General features: G+C 42.4%; 1 protein-coding gene across 2 annotated transcripts in view; it reads left to right on the top strand.

Moving 5' to 3' along the window:
• LOC135510747 (uncharacterized) overlaps positions 1–19,474 on the top strand; it is a 31,037-nt gene continuing 11,563 nt past the window's right edge. The window contains exons 1-2 of one of the 2 annotated variants that reach the window (XM_064931920.1): positions 1–179; positions 12,613–12,665. In XM_064931920.1, the coding sequence (XP_064787992.1) occupies positions 12,634–12,665 (32 nt within the window). In that variant the 5' untranslated portion in view covers positions 1–179; positions 12,613–12,633. Of the gene's footprint in view, positions 180–12,186; positions 12,323–12,612; positions 12,666–19,474 lie in introns of those variants that run through there. The other variant, XM_064931919.1, reaches the window with a different exon arrangement.

Genomic DNA, 19,474 nt, shown 5'->3' on the forward strand with positions numbered 1-19,474 from the left:
GTCACGGTGGACTTTTCCTTTGCAGCAACAGACGGCAACAAACACGACAAGGAAAGGAAATATCATAGTCAAATATGAACTGAATATGCTACCTTCACTTTTCGGATGGTTTGAACTTTTATCCGTGAATTGTTGATACTACAGCGAAAGGGTGCCCACACCTTCAGTTAGCGCGACAGGTAAAGTTTCTCTCCATCTCCTCTGCTAAGTAGTAGAAGACTAGAAAAATGTTATTACAAGTTTATAAGTCACGTATTGACAACAACAACAGTGGAAAGTAGTTGTTGTTATGACAGGCCTATGGCTATTTACAAAGACGCACAAAGCAGGTTTGCACACATGTTGCGCGAGTTTCAAAGGCTTTTATTTCCATGGTTAAATTTAAATCCTTGAACAATATTTGCATGTATACAATTCATAAGATCAACTTTGGAAATGCAGTTATTGAAAATAAAATACGTTTTGTTTTAGTAAGTACTGCACTAACACAAGAGAATGAGGGATGTCAAAGAATTAAGAATGCAATTAAGGTTATTGGTTTAAACTGTGTATGTGTGTGTGAGTCTAAAATGGATTTGACTTTAACTATATGCCAAAAATGTGTATTGACCTGTTGAATGCCATTCAGTTGGAGACTGAAAAGAGACAGGGATAGATGGTTGTTGTGACATATGATAGGCCTATATGATATTAACATATGCAGAGCTCACCCCCCATAACAGTGATGAATGGGTAGGTCTTATGTAATGTTGGCAATAGCAGTTAAAATAATAGCAGTTAATTAAGTTAATGATTTAACAGTAATGGTCCATTGAAATCAGCTAAAAGCTGTTTGCTTGGCCTTGGGCACTGTTTGCACTTCCTGATGTGTGCTTCATGCCATGTGAACTTCATGTCTATCAGCTGTTACAAATCTCATCAATTTGCCAAATGTAGGCCTAGCTATTTCAATATGTGGATCATTCAGTACACCACTATGGTGTGTTTCACAGGTAGTGAGGCTGCTGTACACACATAGAACTGACCTCAAAGGTGTGGGTGTTGTTGAAAATACTCTGCGACATAATGTAATTGGTAAAGGCTACGCATCAGTGCAATGTTGATCAGTGTGGCTCTCTCCTGCCTAAGAACACCTTACGTTGAATAATAATAAGAAGAAGCAGAAGAAGAAGTGTCCTAGTGCCCATCCTACCGTTCTTGTAACCTAGTGACAACCAGGAAGTGTCAGCAGGGTCCATTTGCCCTTGGCAACAGATCTAGGATCACCTTACCATCCTCCATAATGTTAGGATGAGAGCACTGAACTGACCTTAGATCAGTAACTTCCTATTAAGTGGCTCAGTACTGAGACCAACAGCCGGTTTGTTGGCACTATGGGGGTATTGGGGTTGGGTGATAAGAAATGCTGATAAGAGTTTGAGAGAGAGAGTGAGAGAGAGCAAATGCCCAAGGCCATTTAAAAGGGGTGTTTGGGGAATGCACACCAGCATGTGTGTGCATTGTTTGTACGGGACATTTTAATGTAATAAAATTGTTAACTCTTCACCTCCAGACCTTCGTCATGCTTCTCATTGCAGCAGTCTGAGGTTGTTACTGATCGTCTAGACCGGTGGGCCTCAAACTGTGGTGCGCCCCCCCCCCCCCAATCAAAAACAATGTATTTTTAAGGAACTCAGTCTGGCTTTCAACTTACTCTTGAAGATTGTAATAGTAGAATGCACAAGATGCAATTTCGAAATTGGGTAGTGCATCATCAATTTTCATCTTGTCATGTCAGTCATTGCATACCTTAGAGAGCTATTTATAACTTGTCAGAAACGTCTAGCTCAACGCCACTTGATGTTCCCCAATGCTGGAAGGTGGGCCTGAGTGAAAAAGTTCCCGTCTAGACAACCTGAAATAGTGTGTTTTCCCTTCTGGTTAAGAATGTTTTTTCTTGCTGTTCTTGGCTCCAAACAGCCACACACAGGTGCATTATGTGTACTCATTGAACATGAACTGATACCCCCCTTCTCTCTCTTTCTCTCATTTGGATAAACATTACACACACACACAAACAGAGATGTAACATCAGTTGATAGGTAAAGTAATTGCCCTGCCCATTCTGCGCTCAGCTCCAGACAAGCGTGCTGAAAATTTAACAAACACTGTTGGACAGCGTCATTATCACAAGGTTGTGTACAGAGCACCTGGAGCTCTCTGCCACTGTCCACGCACTGCACACACACACACACACACACACACACACACACACACACACACACACACACACACACACACACACACACACACACACACACACACACACACACACACACACACACACACACACATTGTGTCTATATGACCTCACCACCCCTACCCACATAAAAAAATACTACAGTTTACTATTTAATACTATAGTATTCTGTAGTAAACTGTAGTATACTGTAGAATACTATACTACACTTTGTAGTATCCCTTGATCATGTAGTGCTTACTATATAATTTTGTAGTATACTGCGGAATACTATACTACACACTGTAGTGTTGTCAGGATAACAATATTGCAATACTACGATACCAGATTTTCCTTGGCAAAAAAAAAAATACCTGAAGCATAATTTCTTTACTAGGCAAGTCAGTTAAGAAGAAATTCTTATTTTCAATGACGGCCTAGGAACAGTGGGTTAACTGCTTGTTCAGGGGCAGAATGACAGATTTGTACCTTGTCAGGTCAGGGATTTGAACTTGCAACCTTTTGGTTACTAGTCCAATTCTCTAACCACTAGGCTACCCTGCTGCGCCTCTATGGTCCTTTAAAAACGTACTTTTGTAAAATATTGTGTGCTATAGCTTGCAAAATAAACAAATGTGACTCTTGGTGACAACATAAGGCTGTTTTTCTAACATTGGGATTGTTTTCCTCAAGTAATGTAGTCTGCTTCATGTTTTGTTTCCTATCACTCTTTACTTCCTAGTATCACGATATTGGTATCGTGACAACACTAAAACACTGTAGTATCCCTTGACCGTGTAGAGCTTACTATAGAATGTTCTAGTATGCTGTAGAATACTGTATTAAATACTAGAGTATTATCCGCAAAAAAAAAACACTGTAGTAAATACTACAGTAATGTCCCCAAAAACACAGTTTTTAAATATATAATAATACAACATGATCTAATTTGCATATGCTGGACCTATTCCCATCCCCCATATGCAGCCATGAGTGAAAAACCTACATGTATATTATAGACCGCAGGTTATAGATAAAAGCAGAAGTGCCCAAACTATCTGTTCAGACTCCAATCATACATTCCTACAGGTTATGGATAATTTCCTCTTAGTATGTGCCTAGTAGGTTTCTTCAAGGAGAAACCCTCCACTTCTATGTCAAGGATAATAAAAGAAAAAACACTGTTGTAAATACTACAGTAATATCTGCAGAAACACAACATTAATTTTTTTAGTATATACTATAGTTTGTACTATAATACACTTTGCTACAGTATACTACAGTCATGTCCACAAAAACACTACAGTGAATACTATAGTATAGTTCCGCAAAAACATTACAGTGAATACTATAGTATATAAATATGGTAATACTACAGTATTTAGAGCATAGTATAGCATAGTATACTTTTTTCATATGGGTATCACCCAGTGTGTTGCATGATTATGGCCATTGGTAACATTTCAGTGATAGTGAGTTTTACATGGGCTGTGTCAGTCTCAAATAGCTTACATCATGTTAAAAGTCACCAATTTTACTTGACACAGCTTTTTACAGGACAAAAATAATTTTATTAACCAATTCCAGTATCCTGGAAGTCAATACTGATGTGTGTGTTCGTTTTGTATTGTGTGTATTTGATAATCTAATGAGGTCCTATTGCAATCTCATGAGACCACATTTTGTGTACTTTAGTCGTCATGACATATCACCATGGCTACGGGCACCAGGGTAACCCATCTGGCCTTACCTGGCCTTATTCAAATGAACCCACTTTTAATGCTGCGTCATTGTGTGTTCATGGCTCACATTTCGCTTCACAAAAAATCTGTAGGCTGATGACTTTTAGACTGAAGCATTATATCTGTGAAACGTATTATGATGGCATCACAAACTACTATATTGTGTTTACTTAATTCAGTCACAGTATCAGCTTTTCTGTGAAAGTGCTTTGGTTATCAAGAGCGAGATATGTCTACGCAAAGCTTGTGGCAAGGAGGTATAGGCTTGGTAAACTCTCACACACATCTAACTGCCAAATGCCATATACAGAAGAACAAGAGTGAATGAATCGGTGAGAGGCATGGATTTTGAATCATTTCGTAGGGTCTTAAACGCCATAAAGTTGATAAGAGGGGTCAAAAATGGCCCTCCTATGAAGAAAATAAGGGCTGTTCTATAAAAACACACTATTCACACACACACTCATGCTTGCACACAAGCACACTGTACTGTAAGTTACAGTATGTATTTTCAATGTATTACCACAAGCCAACCTTTCTAAAGGTCTACAGGAGTCACCAGGTAGTGCCATTCTGTTCTTGTCTTCCATCTCTCTGTGTGAATAGTCAAAGGGCCCTTATTTTATTTGTTTGATACTGTAACTCGCTGGGGGCCTTTTACAGTGGAGAGATTGAGATATTTCACATTAAAACTTTTAGAGCTTATATTATTGCCCATTATTGGCCAAATTCTAGCAGATCCCCAGCATCTCATTAAACAAGCTCTCAGAGGAGAGTTTCAGAGACTGATATTCAACGTCTATCTCTCAGAGAAAATATTCTGATGAATAATTATAACATGAAAAATACATGTTATAGCCCTGTGTTTTGTACATTATGCTACCTGTATTTTGTCTTATTTGGTATGGTGAAATGTTTGGACTATCAACACGAACCTGCAGTGTAACAGATATGGTGTATGGCTTTCAGCTATTTCAGATAAAAACAACAATCAACACAGCTATGCCCTGTGACGAACCATCAAACAGGCAAAGCGTCAATACAGGGCTAAGATTGAATCATACTACACCGGCTCCGACACTTGCAAACTATTACAGACTACAAAGGGAAGCACAGCCGCGAGCTGCCCAGTAAAACGACCCTACCAGACGAGCTAAATCACTTCTATGCTCGCTTCGAGGCAAGCAACACTGAGGCATGCATGAGAGCATCAGCTGTTCCGGACGACTGTGTGATCACGCTCTCTTTAGCTGCGGGGCCAGACGGATTACCAGGACGTGTGCTCCGGGTATGTGCTGACCAACTGGCAGGTGTCTTCACTGACATTTTCAACATGTCCCTGATTGAGTCTGTAATATCAACATGTTTCAAGCAGACCACCATAGTCTCTGTGCCCAAGAACACAAAGGCAACCTGCCTAAATGACTACAGACCCGTAGCACTCACGTCTGTAGCCATGAAGTGCTTTGAAAGGTTGGTAATGACTCACATCAACACCATTATCAGAAACCCTAAACCCACTCCAATTTGCATACCGCCCAAACAGATCCACAGATGATGCAATCTCTATTGCACTCCACACTGTCCTTTCCCACCTGGACAAAAGGAATACTTATGTGAGAATGCTGTTCATTGACGACAGCTCAGCGTTCAATACCATAGTACCCTCAAAGCTCATCACTAAGATAAGAATCCTGGGACTTAAACACCTCCCTCTGCAACTGGATCCTGGACATCCTGACGGGCCGCCCCCAGGTGGTGAGGGTAGGTAGCAACACATCTGCCATGCTGATCCTCAACACTGGAGCTCCCCAGGGGTGCGTGCTCAGTCCCCTCCTGTACTCCCTGTTCACCCACGACTGCATGGCCAGGCATGACTCCAACACCATCATTAAGTTTGCAGACAACACAACAGTTACATCAGATCATCAAAATTACTAATCATTGTTCTCACCTGGAATACTTCCAACAGAATAATGAGCTTCGGATTTCAATTTGTGTGTCAGACACAGTTGAAGTTGGAAGTTTACACTCAGTTTTTCACAATTCCTGACATTTAATGGTAGCATTGCCTTTAAATTGTTTAACTTGGGTCAAATGTTCCGGGTAGCCTTCCACAAGCTTCCCACAATATGTTGGGGAATTTTGGCCCATTCCTCCTGACAGAGCTGGTGTGAGTCAGGTTTGTAGACAACCTTGATCGCACACGCTTTTTCAGTTCTGACCATAAATTGTCTATACGATTGAGGTCAGTGCATTGTGATGGCCACTCCAATACCTATATTTTGTTGTCCTTAAGCCATTTTGCCACAATTCTGGAAGTATGCTTGGGGTGATTTTCCATTTGGAAGACCCATTGGCGACCAAGCTTTAACTTCCTGACTGATGTCTTGAGATGTTGCTTCAATATATCCACATAATTTTCATGCCTCATGATGCCATCTATTTTGTGAAGTGCACCAGTCCCTCCTGCAGCAAAGCACGCCCACAACATGATGCTGCCATCACCGTTCTTCATGTTTGGGATGGTGTTCTTCGGCTTGCAAGCCTCCCCCTTTTTCCTCCAAACATAACGATGGTCATTATGGCCAAATAGTTCAATTTTTGTTTCATTAGACCAGAGGACATTTCTCCAAAAAGTACGAACTTTGTCCCCATGTGCAGATGCAAACCGTAGTCTGGCTTTTTTATGGCGGTTTTGGAGCAGTGGCTTCTTCCTTGCTGAGCGGCCTTTCAGGTTATATCGATATAGGACTAATTTTTACTGTGGATATAGATACTTTTGTACCTGTTTCCTCCAGCATCTTCACAAGGTCCTATGCTGTTGTTCTGGGATTGATTTGCACTTTTCGCACCAAAGTACGTTTATCTCTAGGAGACAGAACGTGTGTCCTTCCTAAGCAGTATGATGGCTGCATGGTCCCATGTTGTTTATACCTGCGTACTATTGTTTGTACAGATGAACATGGTACCTTCAGGCATTTGGGAATTGCTCCCAAGGATGAACCAGACTTGTGGAGGTCAACCATGTCTTTCTGAGGTCTTGACTTCTTGAGATTTTCCCTTCTCTCTGACTTCTTTTGATTTTCCCACGATGTCAAGCAAAGAGACACTGAGTTTGAAGTTAGGTCTTGAAATACATCCACAGGTACACCTCCAAATGAGGCAGTCTCCTTGTGGAGTGCAACGAGAGAGGGGCAGGTCGTTATTGAATTGGACTAGTTAACTGTAAGGCTGCAAGATTGGATCCCCTGGGCTGGCAAAGTGAAAATCTGTCATTCTGCCCCTGAACGAGGCAGTTAACCCACCGTTCGTAACTCAAAGGCTGCCGTTATTGGTTACCAAGGGACCTATGAAGAGGGAGTATTGATGTGATGTAATAATATGCTTTTTATTGACAGTAGTGACGGTCTCTCACTCATCCCTCCCTAGTTCTCCTTCTTCTGGTCTACTTGGTGTACTGTCTGTCACTCAGTCTGTCAGTCTTTATCTTTTAGGTCAGTGGTGCACAACTCTAGTACTTAAGGGCTATAGTGTTTGCTGATATTATTCCTTCCCTTTCAGTATTAGACTGTGTTACAGTAGTAACCAGGTGTAGTAGTAACCATCTCTGAGTTATATAGATTCAATCCAAAACCAGCCGTACTCTGTCCCCCAAGGTCTGGAGTTGGGTGTGAACTGTAGCCTACTTATAGTCAACTTCAGGTTCCAGAAGTAACTCATACCTTCTCACCACTAGAAGCCTGAAGTACAAGCAGGTATTTTAGTTTTGCTTCCTTCAACAATTACCACAGAGTGTGCATGCTTTGGAGTGGTCCAGGTACTCTAAATGCTAATAGGCTACTGTTTGTTTAACAGGACGGTTCAGTTAACTTATTTTTTTAGGTTCTCTCTCTTGCTCAGTGGAGCATCTTAGTTAGCCCAAGGCAGACCTGGTTTCAAATACTATTTGAAAACATTCAGATACTTTGAGCAAGGTGGGTTGAGTTTGCTCTTTGGGGACATTTCTTTTGGTTACATTTAGGCAGGCAAGTTCAATCAAGCACAGTTGAAGTTATAAGTTGTATTTGTCGTATGTACAGGATATACATGGTATATACCATCCAACATTGTGATGTGTATATAACATGAATGTATATGTGTTTGTGTGTGTGTGTGCGCATTGCTTGCGTGTGTGGATGAGTGTATATCTGTGTGGTTTTGTGCGTGAGTTGGTATCAGACCTCATACCCCGATAGTGTTTGCCCGACGGTAAGGGAGTGAGCGGAATGTGGCTGGGAGTCCTTGATGATACTGCGGGCCTTCCTCGGGCACTGTTTCGAGTAGATGTCCTTTATGGGTGGGGAGTATGGTCCCAGTGTTGTACATGTCCATCTTCGCCACCTGCTGGAGGGTCTTGTGGTCGTGGACAGAGCAATTCACGTACCAGGCTGTGATACATCCAGCCAGGACGCACTCGATGGTGCAGTGGGAGTACTTGGAGGGTACCCTCTTGACAAGAGTGGTGGTGTTGTTGGTCTGTGTCAAAATGTGGATGCAGAGAACCTTAATTGAGTGTAAGGGGCAGTATTTTGATGTTTGGATGAAAAACATACCCAAATTAAACTGCCTATTTCTCAGGCCCAGAAGCTAGAATATGCATGTAATTGTCAGATTAGGATAGAAAACACTCTATAAAGTTTCCAAAACTGTCACAATATTGTCAGAATATAACAGAACTGATATTGCAGGCAAAAACCTGAGGAAAATCCAACTAGGAAGTGCCTCTTATTTTGAAAGCTCCCTGTTCCATTGCATGCCTTCCTTCCATTTAAAGGAATATAAACCAGATTCCTTTCCCTATGGCTTCCACATGGTGTGAACAGTCTTTAGATGTAGTTTAAGGCTTTTTAATTCTGAACAATTTGCGAGAATGATCACATCACGTCAGTGGATGGCTGGGTGCCAGCAGAGTTTTGCATGCGCAACAGCTTGGAGAAGACATTTTCTCTCTCTCCTATTGAAAAGCTATGGTCCGATTGAAATATTATTATTTATTGTAAAAACAATCTGAGGATTGATTATAAAAGATGTTTGACATGTTTCTACGAACTTTACGGATACTCTTTGTAATTTTCGTCTGCCCCGTCGTGCCCGCTCGAGCCTGTGGATTTCTGAATAAAACGCACCAACCAAATGGAGGTATTTTGGATATAAAAATAGTATTTATGGAACAAAAGGAACATCTATTGTGTAACGGGGAGTCTCGTGAGTGCAATCATCCGAAGATCATCAAAGGTAAGCGATTCATTTTATTGCTTTTCTGACTTTCGAGACCAATCTACTTTGGTGCTAGCGTTTGTAATGTTTTGTCTGCTGAGAGAGATGTCCTAACATAAACGCTTGGATAGCTTTTGCTGTAAAGCTTTTTTGAAATCTGACATGCCAGGTGGATAAACTAAGCTAAGCTGTGTTTTGCTATATTGCACTTGTGATTTCATGAAAATTAAATATTTTTAGTAATTTCATTTGAATTTGGTGCTCTGGAATTCATTGGATGTTGACGAAAATGATCCCGCTAACGGGATGGGTGCGCCAAGAAGTTAATTGAGGCGATGGGTTCCCCTACGGGAACTCCACCCCCCCGTTCAGCTGAAAAGGTGGCAAAGGGAATGCAAAAATATTCTTTAGAAATATTTAACCTCCCACACATTAACAAGTCCAATTCCTCAAATGAAAGATAAACACCTTGTTCATCTACCCAGCGTGTCAGATTTTTAAAATGTTTTACGGTGAAAACACAACATGTATTTATGTTAGACCACCACCAAACCAAAGAAAAAACGTAGCCATTTTTTCCAGCAAAAGATAAAAATCACAAAAGCAGGATAGCAGGGAAAAAAAGCAGGAAAACAAAATCAATCACTAACCTCTTGAAAATCTTCATCACATGACAGTCATATGACATGTTACACAGTACATTTATGTTTTGTTCGATAATATGCATTTTATATCCATAAATCTCGGTTTACATTGACGCCATGTTCAGAAAATCCTCCAAAATATCCGGAGGAATTATAGAAAGTTACGCTAGATAACAGAAATACTAATCATAAACATTGACTAAAGATACATGTTCTACATATAATTAAAGATACACTGGTTCTTAACTGCACCTGTTTGAACTCGATAGCTGTATAAAAGACACCTGTCCACACACTCAATCAAACAGACTCCAACCTCTCCACAATGGCCAAGACCAGAGAGCTGTGTAAGGACATCAGGGATAAAATTGTAGACCTGCACAAGGCTGGGATGGGCTGCAGGACAATAGGCAAGCAGCTTGGTGAGAAGGCAACAACTGTTGGCGCAATTATTAGAAAATGGAAGAAGTTCAAGATGATGGTCAATCACCCTCAGTCTGGGGCTCCATGCAAGATCTCACCTCGTGGGGCATCAATGATTATGAGGAAGGTGAGGAATCAGCCCAGAACTTCACGGCAGGACCTGGTCAGTGACCTGAAGAGAGCTGGGACCACAGTCTCAAAGAAAACCATTTTTTTTTACCTTTATTTAACCAGGCAAGTCAGTTAAGAACAAATTCTTATTTTCAATGACAACCTAGGAACAGTGGGTTAACTTCCTGTTCAGGGGCAGAACGACAGAGTTGTACCTTGTCAGCTCAGGGGTTTGAACTTGCAACCTTCCGGTTACTAGTCCAACACTCTAACCACTAGGCTACGCTGCTGCCACAGCGTAGCCTTGGTAACACACTACGCCGTCATGGATTAAAATCCTGCAGCGCATGCAAGGTCCCCCTGCTCAAGCCAGCACATGTCCAGGCCCGTCTGAAGTTTGCCATAACCCATCTGGGTGATCCAGAGGAGGAATGGGGTCTAATGAGACAAATATAGAGCTTTTTGGTCTAAACTCCACTCGCCGTGTTTGGAGGAAGAAGGATGAGTACAATCCCAAGAACACCATCCCAACCGTGAAGCATGGAGGTAGAAACATCATTTTTTGGGATGCTTCTCCAGACCTGAACCCAATAGAAAGACCTTGGAGGGAGCTGAAAGTCCGTATTGCCCAGTGACAGCCCCGAAACCTGAAGGATCTGGAGAAGGCCTGTATGGATGAGTGGGCCAAAATCCCTGCTGCAGTGTGTGCAAACCTGGTCAAGAACTACAGGAAACATATCATCTCTGTAATTACAAACAAAGGTTTCTGTACCAAACATTAAGTTCTGCTTTTCTGATGTATCAAATACTTATGTCATGCAATAAAATGCAAAATAATTACTTAAAAATCATACAATGTGATTTTCTGGATTTTTGTTTTAGATTCCGTCTCTCACAGTTGAAGTGTACCTTTTATAAACATTACAGACCTCTACATGCTTTGTAAGTCGGAAAACATGCAAAATCGGCAGTGTATCAAATACTTGTTCTCCCCACTGTATCTAGAGGACATGCAGAAGGAAGCTACTTTAAATATTGTGTAGACGATCAAGAGAACTCTCCTTTCCGTCAACCCAACAGGTGTCATTGAGGGGATTGACTGAAGCTGTGCACTAATGACCCAATCGAAGCCATTAGCTAAGTGATAGACACGTCCATCCCTGGCATTTTACTGGATCTCTCTATCAAACTGTCCAAAGCCAATGTAAACCTGCTTGTGCCCCTGACCTATCAGTCCTGGGTCATGTTCAGTAGGAAATATTGTAGGAAAACATGATGCAACAGGGGGAAAAAAAGGATTTCTGTGTTATTGGATAGGTAAACATAACTCTGTAACAGATATTGTTACTTGTTTCAGAGTTGCAGTGAATGTCAATGTGACATTTACTGTTACATTGAAAGTGAACGCTGAAAATTCACTGTCTTTATATCTTAATAATTTCTTATTTCACAGTAATGTTTGTCATAATGCTGTCCGTAAGCACCGCATTGTCTCTGTGAAAGTAAACAAGTTATTCCCTTTAAGATGTGCAAGGGGTCATTGACTTTTCATTGCGGCTACACTTTTTTCTGTTTTTTAGTGAAGACCAAAGCTGGGGGAGAAAGATACTGTGTCCTTGCTTCTCTCTCTCTCTTGCAAGCATACAGACCCATTCGAGCCTCTCTTGTTAATTATTTATCCAGGCAAAGAAATACCAAAGCTTAGGGAAACACATACACTGCCAGAAGAGAAAAGATCACCCCCATCCTCTACCCACACACACACACACACACACACATAATACCTAGTGTAAGCACGCTGTTAGATTCTTTCTTTCACAAACACACATAAATTGGGATGGATGAATACCAAAGCTTTATCAGCGCTTCAGACAGACACACCACATCATCCCAGAACACAGCGCTCAGGCATCACCATGGGACAGGTGAGTAGAGAACTCTTGGATAAATAAATTGACACTTCTTGAGAGTATGTGTCAAAATGTTTGTTGCTCAGACAGTCTTGGACTGTCATTCTCAACCTTTCTATCATCTGGGTCTTAAAATATATTGTCACTGATTGAAAATGTCACCAAGTTTGATGGGACTTTGCTTGTCATTAGAGTTATTGATGTGCGGCAGCCGTAACCTTTCTCTGTGTTTTCGACATTATCGTGGTTATTTATCATTTTAAGTTTTCTATTTTAGTAACAAAATGCTTTTTGTCCTTTCACAGCTTCACTGCCCAGTTGGCCAGATGGGATGCCAATGCTGTAAGATGATTAAAAGGTGAGTAGGAGTGAGTGTGTGTGTGTGTGTGTGTGTGTGTGTGTGTGTGTGTGTGTGTGTGTGTGTGTGTGTGTGTGTGTGTGTGTGTGTGTGTGTGTGTGTGTGTGTGTGTGTGTGTGTGTGTGTGTGTGTCAGGGTTTCCAGTAGACAGTTTTAGCAAATTGAAAAAGATGAAAGCTGATAAATTGTTGCTGGTCAATTTGACCAGGAGAAAAAAACAATCCCATCGCAAAATATTTTATTCATTGATAGAAATATCTGTCGAAGTAAATACATTTGACCAGCATGCTTATAGGTCTATAGGTTAATTAAAACAATTGTTTTATTAAATTGGGGTAGGTGTATTTTCATTAGTCATCATGTACTGTATAGTAGCAGTCAAAAGTTTTGACTTTTTATTTAATTAGGCAAGTCAGTTAAGAACAAATTATTATTTACAATGCCAGCCTACCAGGGAACAGTGGGTTCAGTGGTAGAATGACAGATTTTTACCTTGTCAGCTCAGGGACTCGATCCAGCAACCTTTACAGTTACTAGCTTGACGCTCTGACCACTAGGCTACCTACCTGCCAACCCTATGTGGTAGTTCCACTCATTCAAGGGTTTTTCTTTATTATTTTCTATTATCTACATTGTAGAATAATAGTGAAGACATCAAAACTATAAAATAACACATATGGAATCATATAGTAACCAAAAAAGTGTTAAACAAATCAAAATATTTTTTATGTTTGAGATTCTTCAAAGTTGTCACCCTTTGCCTTGATGACAGCTTTGCACACTCTTGGCATTCTCTCAACCAGCTTCATTAAGTAGTCACCTGGAATGCATTTCAATTAACAGGTGTGCCTTGTTAAAAGTACATTTGTGGAATTTCTTTCCTTAATGCGTTTGAGCCAATCAGTTATGTTGTGACAAGGTAGGTGGTATACAGAAGATACCCTTATTTGGTAAAAGACCAAGTCCATATTATGGCAAGAGCAGCTCAAATAAGACATGATGGTCAGTCAATGCGGAACATTTCAAGAACTTTGAAAGTTTCTTCAAGTGCAGTCACAAAAATCATCAAGCGCTATGATAAAACTGGCTCTCATGAGGACCACTACAGGAAAGGAAGACCCAGAGTTACCTCTAGAGGCACTTCAGGCTGACATCAAAACCCGGTTGGCATCCCTCCGTAGAGCAGAGAACCTACGGAAACGCAGAAGGAAGAAAGAACAAACTAGAACTCGATTCTACAAAGATCCTTTCAAGTTCCTTAAAAGTCTCTTCACAAAGGAAAAAAAGTGGAGCTCTAAAAACAACAAAGAAAGACCTAGAGGAGCACCTGAGAACAACAAACTTTGACTCAAAGCGACATGAACATCTGGCCATCCCATCAGATATCCCACCCATTGAACCCCGAACATCATATTGAGATCAGCCCTCCGACATGGAAAGAGGTGGAAAACACAGTTCGACGGGCAAGAACAGCATCAGCCCCGGGGCCAAATGGAGTCCCGTACAAAGTGTATAAGAACGCACCAGACGTCCTGAGGTTCCTCTGGAGGCTTATGAGAACAGCTTGGCAGAAGAAGATAATACCCAAAGTGTGGCGTAGGGCAGGCGGGGTCCTGATCCCTAAGGAGAAGGATGCAGTGAACATCAGCCAATTCCGCCCAATCTCCTTACTGAATGTCGAGGGTAAAATCTTCTTTAGGGTCATTGCCCAGAGGATGGCCGAGTACCTGCAAAGGAATGCGTACGTCGATACATCTGTACAGAAGGCAGGAATATCAGGGTTCTCTGGCTGCTTGGAACATTCCAGCATGATCTGGCACCAGATCCAAATGGCCAAGGTGGAGAAAAGGGACCTCCATGTAGTCTTCCTCGACCTCGCCAATGCATTTGGCTCTGTGCCCCATGAACTCCTGTGGTCTGCCTTAAGATTTTTCCACATACCGGACACCATCACAAACCTGGTGAAGTCGTACTTCCAGGATCTGCAGTTCTGCTTCACCACCTCAGAGTTCACCACCTCATGGCAGTGCCTGAATGTAGGTATAATGGCGGGATGTACCATTTCTCCGTTGGCATTCACAATGGCAATGGAGGTTATCATCAGATCCTCAAAATGGGTTGCTGGTGGACAGCGAGTCGACTCTGGTTTCCGTCTCCCTCCACTCAGAGCCTACATGGACGACATTACAACATTGACCACCACTGTCCCATGCACCAGGAGACTGCTCAGAAAACTCGAGGAGAACATCAGCTGGGCCCGTATGAAGATTAAACCATCCAAGTCACGCAGCATCTCGATTGTGAAGGAGTACTCTCTGACCTGAAATTCTTCATCGGAGATGACCAAATCCCAACAGTGTCTGAGCAGCCGGTAAAAAGCCTTGGAAGGTGGTATGATGCAAGCCTGAAGGACAAAGACCAGGTGCAACAGCTGCGCAAAGACATCAGTAGTAGCCTACAGTCCATCGACAACACCCAGCTACCTGGAAAGTTAAAGGCCTGGTGTCTGCAGTTTGGTCTCCTACCCCGGGTGTTGTGGCCCTTAGCACTGTATGAGGTTCCAATCTCAACAGTGGAGAAGATAGAAAGAGGAGTCACAGGCTACTTAAAGAAGTGGCTCGGAGTTCCACGATGCCTTACCACCATAGGCCTCTATGGAGATGGTGTCCTCAAGCTGCCCCTCACCAGTCTAACAGAGGAATTCAAGTGTGCAAAAACCAGGCTCCAGATGACACTGAATGAATCTCGAGACCCAGTGGTGAGCAACAACGCGCCGACCTTGGCAACTGGGCGCAAATGGAGGCCAGGAAAAGCAGTCCAGGAGGCAACAGCAGCCCTCAGACATGCTGACATTGTGGGTCATGTTCAGCAAGGAAGAGGAGGCCTTGGGCTAACTAGCCGTGCTGCTTGGAGTAAGGCCACTGCACCAGAGCGGCGGAAGATGGTAGTGCAGGAAGTACACCATCAGGAGGAGGCTGCAAGGAGGGCCAAGGCAGTCTCTCTTGCCAAACAGGGACAGTGGACTCGATGGGACAGTGTGGAGAAGAGGAAGATCAGCTGGAAGGATCTGTGGGCCATGGAAGCGAGGCGGTTGAGCTTTTCAATCAGAGCAACATATGACGTCCTTCCAACACCAGTTAATCTTCACCAATGGTATGGTGAAGATCCGGACTGTGCCCTCTGTTCCATGCCAGCCAACCTCAGGCACATTCTCACAGGGTGTAAAACAAGCCTCACCCAAGGACGCTACACTTGGCGTCACAACCAAGTCCTTAAAAACCTTGCGTCCGCCCTGGAGGACAAGCGAGCTGCCACCAACTCCCTACCACCCACAGCAGCATCACACTCCTACGGACAAACTTTGTCCGCGAAGGGGTTAAACCACCGAAGAGCGGCTCTACACCATTAGAGCGAGACCAGCTGCGCTTGGCCCGCGACTGGAAAATGCTAGCTGACATTGGCCGGCAACTTGTGTTTCCTCCGAGATCGCAACCACCACCCTAAGACCTGACATGGTGCTCTGGTCCCGTTCACTCAATAAGGTCTTCATCATTGAGCTCACAGTACCCTGGGAAAACTCAGTAGATGAGGCTTATGAGCGAAAACATCTGCGCTATGCTGATCTAGCTGCCGAAGCACGGCATCATGGCTGGAACACAGAAGTCCGACCAGTGGAGGTGGGCTGCAGAGGTTTTGTGGCAACATCTACAACCAGACTGCTTAGAGACCTGGGAATTAAGGGCCAGAGCCAGCGTTCGGCAATCAAAGCTGTATCAGAGGCGGCAGAAGGCAGCAGTCAGTGGCTCTGGATGAAGAGGAAAGACCCCAGCTGGGCCCCGAAGTGAGAGGGCCAGGAGGTATGCGGTCAACAATGCTTGACTCAGGGAGGAGGACGCCCCTGCCATGCATAGTCCCATGGGATGTTGGCTATCAACAACAAGGCAACTCCTATGACTAATTGGGAATGGGACGCAAGCGTAGGATTGATCACCCTGTCGCTGGCCGCCTTTGGGGAGGGTGTATAGTGTGAAAGGCCGAAACACCCTAGGAACCAAAGGTACACTACTGACGATGCGCTCCCCAAATTTCACCACGTTCACTGTTTATTAACTCTTGGAAGTGCTTGCACAACGGATAGTAACATCTCATCCTGTGTTCTTGGAATCTGCTGCAGAGGATACATTCATTAGAGTTAACTGCATCTCAGATTGCAGCCCAAATAAATGCTTCACAGAGTTCAAGTAACAGACACATCTTAACACCAACTGTTCAGAGGAGACTGCATGAATCAGGCCGTCATGGTCAAATTGCTGCAAAGAAACCACGACTAAAGGACGCCAAGAAACACCAGCAATGGACATTAGACCGGTGAAAATCTGTCCTTTGAGTCCAAATTTGAGATTTTTAGTTCCAACTGCCGTGTCTTTGTGAGACACAGAGTAGGTGAACGGATTTTCTTCGCATGTGTGGTTCCCACGGTGAAGCATGGAGGAGGAGGTGTGATGGTGTGGGGATGCTTTGCTGGTGACACTGTCTGTGATTCATTTTGAATTCAAGGCTCACTTAACCAACAATTGTAAATGCAATCGCATGTTAAAAAAGTTTTGATTGCCACGATTAAAAAGAGCTAATATTTTTGTTTCTCAACTGGTAATTGAAGCGTGCCTGTCATTCGCCATTCAAGTGTATAGGCAACGGTAGGCAGACTATCAGCAGGTCATCCACCACTTTGCAATGTGAGCTGGAGGCAGTGTGCATTCTCAAAACATCTATTTAATTGTTTGAAACCTGAATGATTTACTTCGTATTATGAGGCATGTCTTACCTTGCTTCAATGCAGCTTAGGTAAAACCCAACCATAGAATCTTGGAGGCAATTATTTTATAAAGACTTTCTTCATATGCCATTGAAACCAGGATTTATCTCCTGTTCTATTGGTTTTCGAAAATAAAATTTTGTTTTTTGTCCAGAAACCAAAGGCACAATGCTAGTTGTAGCATCTTTAGATTCCCCATCTTTCTAAGTTTCAAACTGAAATCTTCATTTCTGTCACATATGTAACCACTCAAGTGTGCTGTTTAGAATGGTGTTTTCCCAGAGTTACATTTTGGCAAATGTTTCATTACAGGAGTTTTGTTTAGAGTTCTGTTTAGAAGAATTACCATAATTCTCAAATGGCCGGTAAATTAAAGTCTTCCTGGTAACTTCCCAGTCATTTTCCTAACGGATACCCTGGTGTGTGTGTGCTTGCATGAGGGCTTCTGACGTTTGTCTGTATGAACCCATTGCATTTATGTTTGTGTGAGGAGAGGGGACAGCTACAGTATTCCTCGTATAGCCGTATCTATCCTATTGAACCAGACAGATGTCCTATCTGAATGTCACTGTACATTATCTTCCCATCCTAATGATTGCTTTAATTCTGTTTCATATATATAGAGATGGGCTACATTATAAAGTGACACTCACAGTGACCTCTAACATTGGCTTTCCGTATAAACATCCAGTCAATATGCCAATACTTATCTCATCACCCTCCTGTCAGCTTACTTTGCTGCAAGTGTGAATGTAAGAGGAGAGGGGAAAGGAGTAATACTTGTTGATTGAATATAAATAAAAGGGCTTACACCAATTCACATATTGTAATCCCTCCCACACACACACACACACACCTCTCTTTCCCATGTACAGGAAGGTAGAAAGACACACACACAACCTCTCTGTTTCTCACACTTTAAAATGCATGGGCACACACACTCACACACAAACACACACATACACCTCCCCTTAATTGTTCTCAGTGTCACATTTCTTGGCTTAGCCATTTCCTGAGCATATTAAACAGATTGGCTTGGAGGACGGTACTGTAGATTACTGGGTCAGTTCCCATTTTGACTGCATGCCAACTCTCTCCATTCTCTCAGACCTTCTCATTGCCTGATCACAAATCACACAGGACTCCTGTGAAATCCATCAAGGCTGTTATAGAAGACTAAATAAATTACTCCACCTTTGATTGCTAAAACACTTGGCTAGAACCACATGGATTAGAATAGTAGCTAGCAGTAGTAGATGGATAGCTTTTGGGTTTACTTAAAAAAAATTGTAGACATCTGTATGACATATCCTTTTTTGCATTCCTTTTTTCAGGGACTTGATTGCCTTTCCTATTTAGCAGTAGACTGGCACTTCTTTGTATTATAGTCACATCCGGAGTGGTGTCTTGTGTGTTGTTGTGGCATCTCATCTACAGTTGAAGTCGGAAGTTTACATTCACCTTGGCCAAATACATTTGACCTCAGTTTTTCACAATTCCTGACATTTAATCCAATTAAAATTCCCTGTTTTAGGTCAGTTAGGATCACCACTTTATTTTAAGAATGTGAAATATAAGAATAATAGTAGAGAGAATTAGTTATTTCAGCTTTTATTTCTTTCATCACATTCCCACTGGGTCAGAAGTTTACATACACTCAATTAGTATTTAGTAGCATTGCCTTCAAATTGTTTAACTTGGGTCAAATGTTTCGGGTAGCCTTCCACAAGCTTCCCACAATAAGTTGGGTGAATTTTGGCCCATTCCTCCTGACAGAGCTGGTGTAGCTGGGTCAGGTTTGTAGGCCTCCTTGCTCGCACACGCTTTTACAATTCTGCCCACAAATTTTCTATAGGATTGAGGTCAGGGCTTTGTGATGGCTACTCCAATACCTTGACTTTGTTGTCCTTAAGCCATTTTACCACAACTTTGGAATTATGCTTGGGGTGATTGTCCATTTGGAAGACCTTTTTGCGACCAAGCTTTAACTTCC

This window comes from Oncorhynchus masou, chromosome 23, assembly GCF_036934945.1.
Source record: "Oncorhynchus masou masou isolate Uvic2021 chromosome 23, UVic_Omas_1.1, whole genome shotgun sequence".
Lineage (NCBI taxonomy): Eukaryota > Metazoa > Chordata > Actinopteri > Salmoniformes > Salmonidae > Oncorhynchus > Oncorhynchus masou.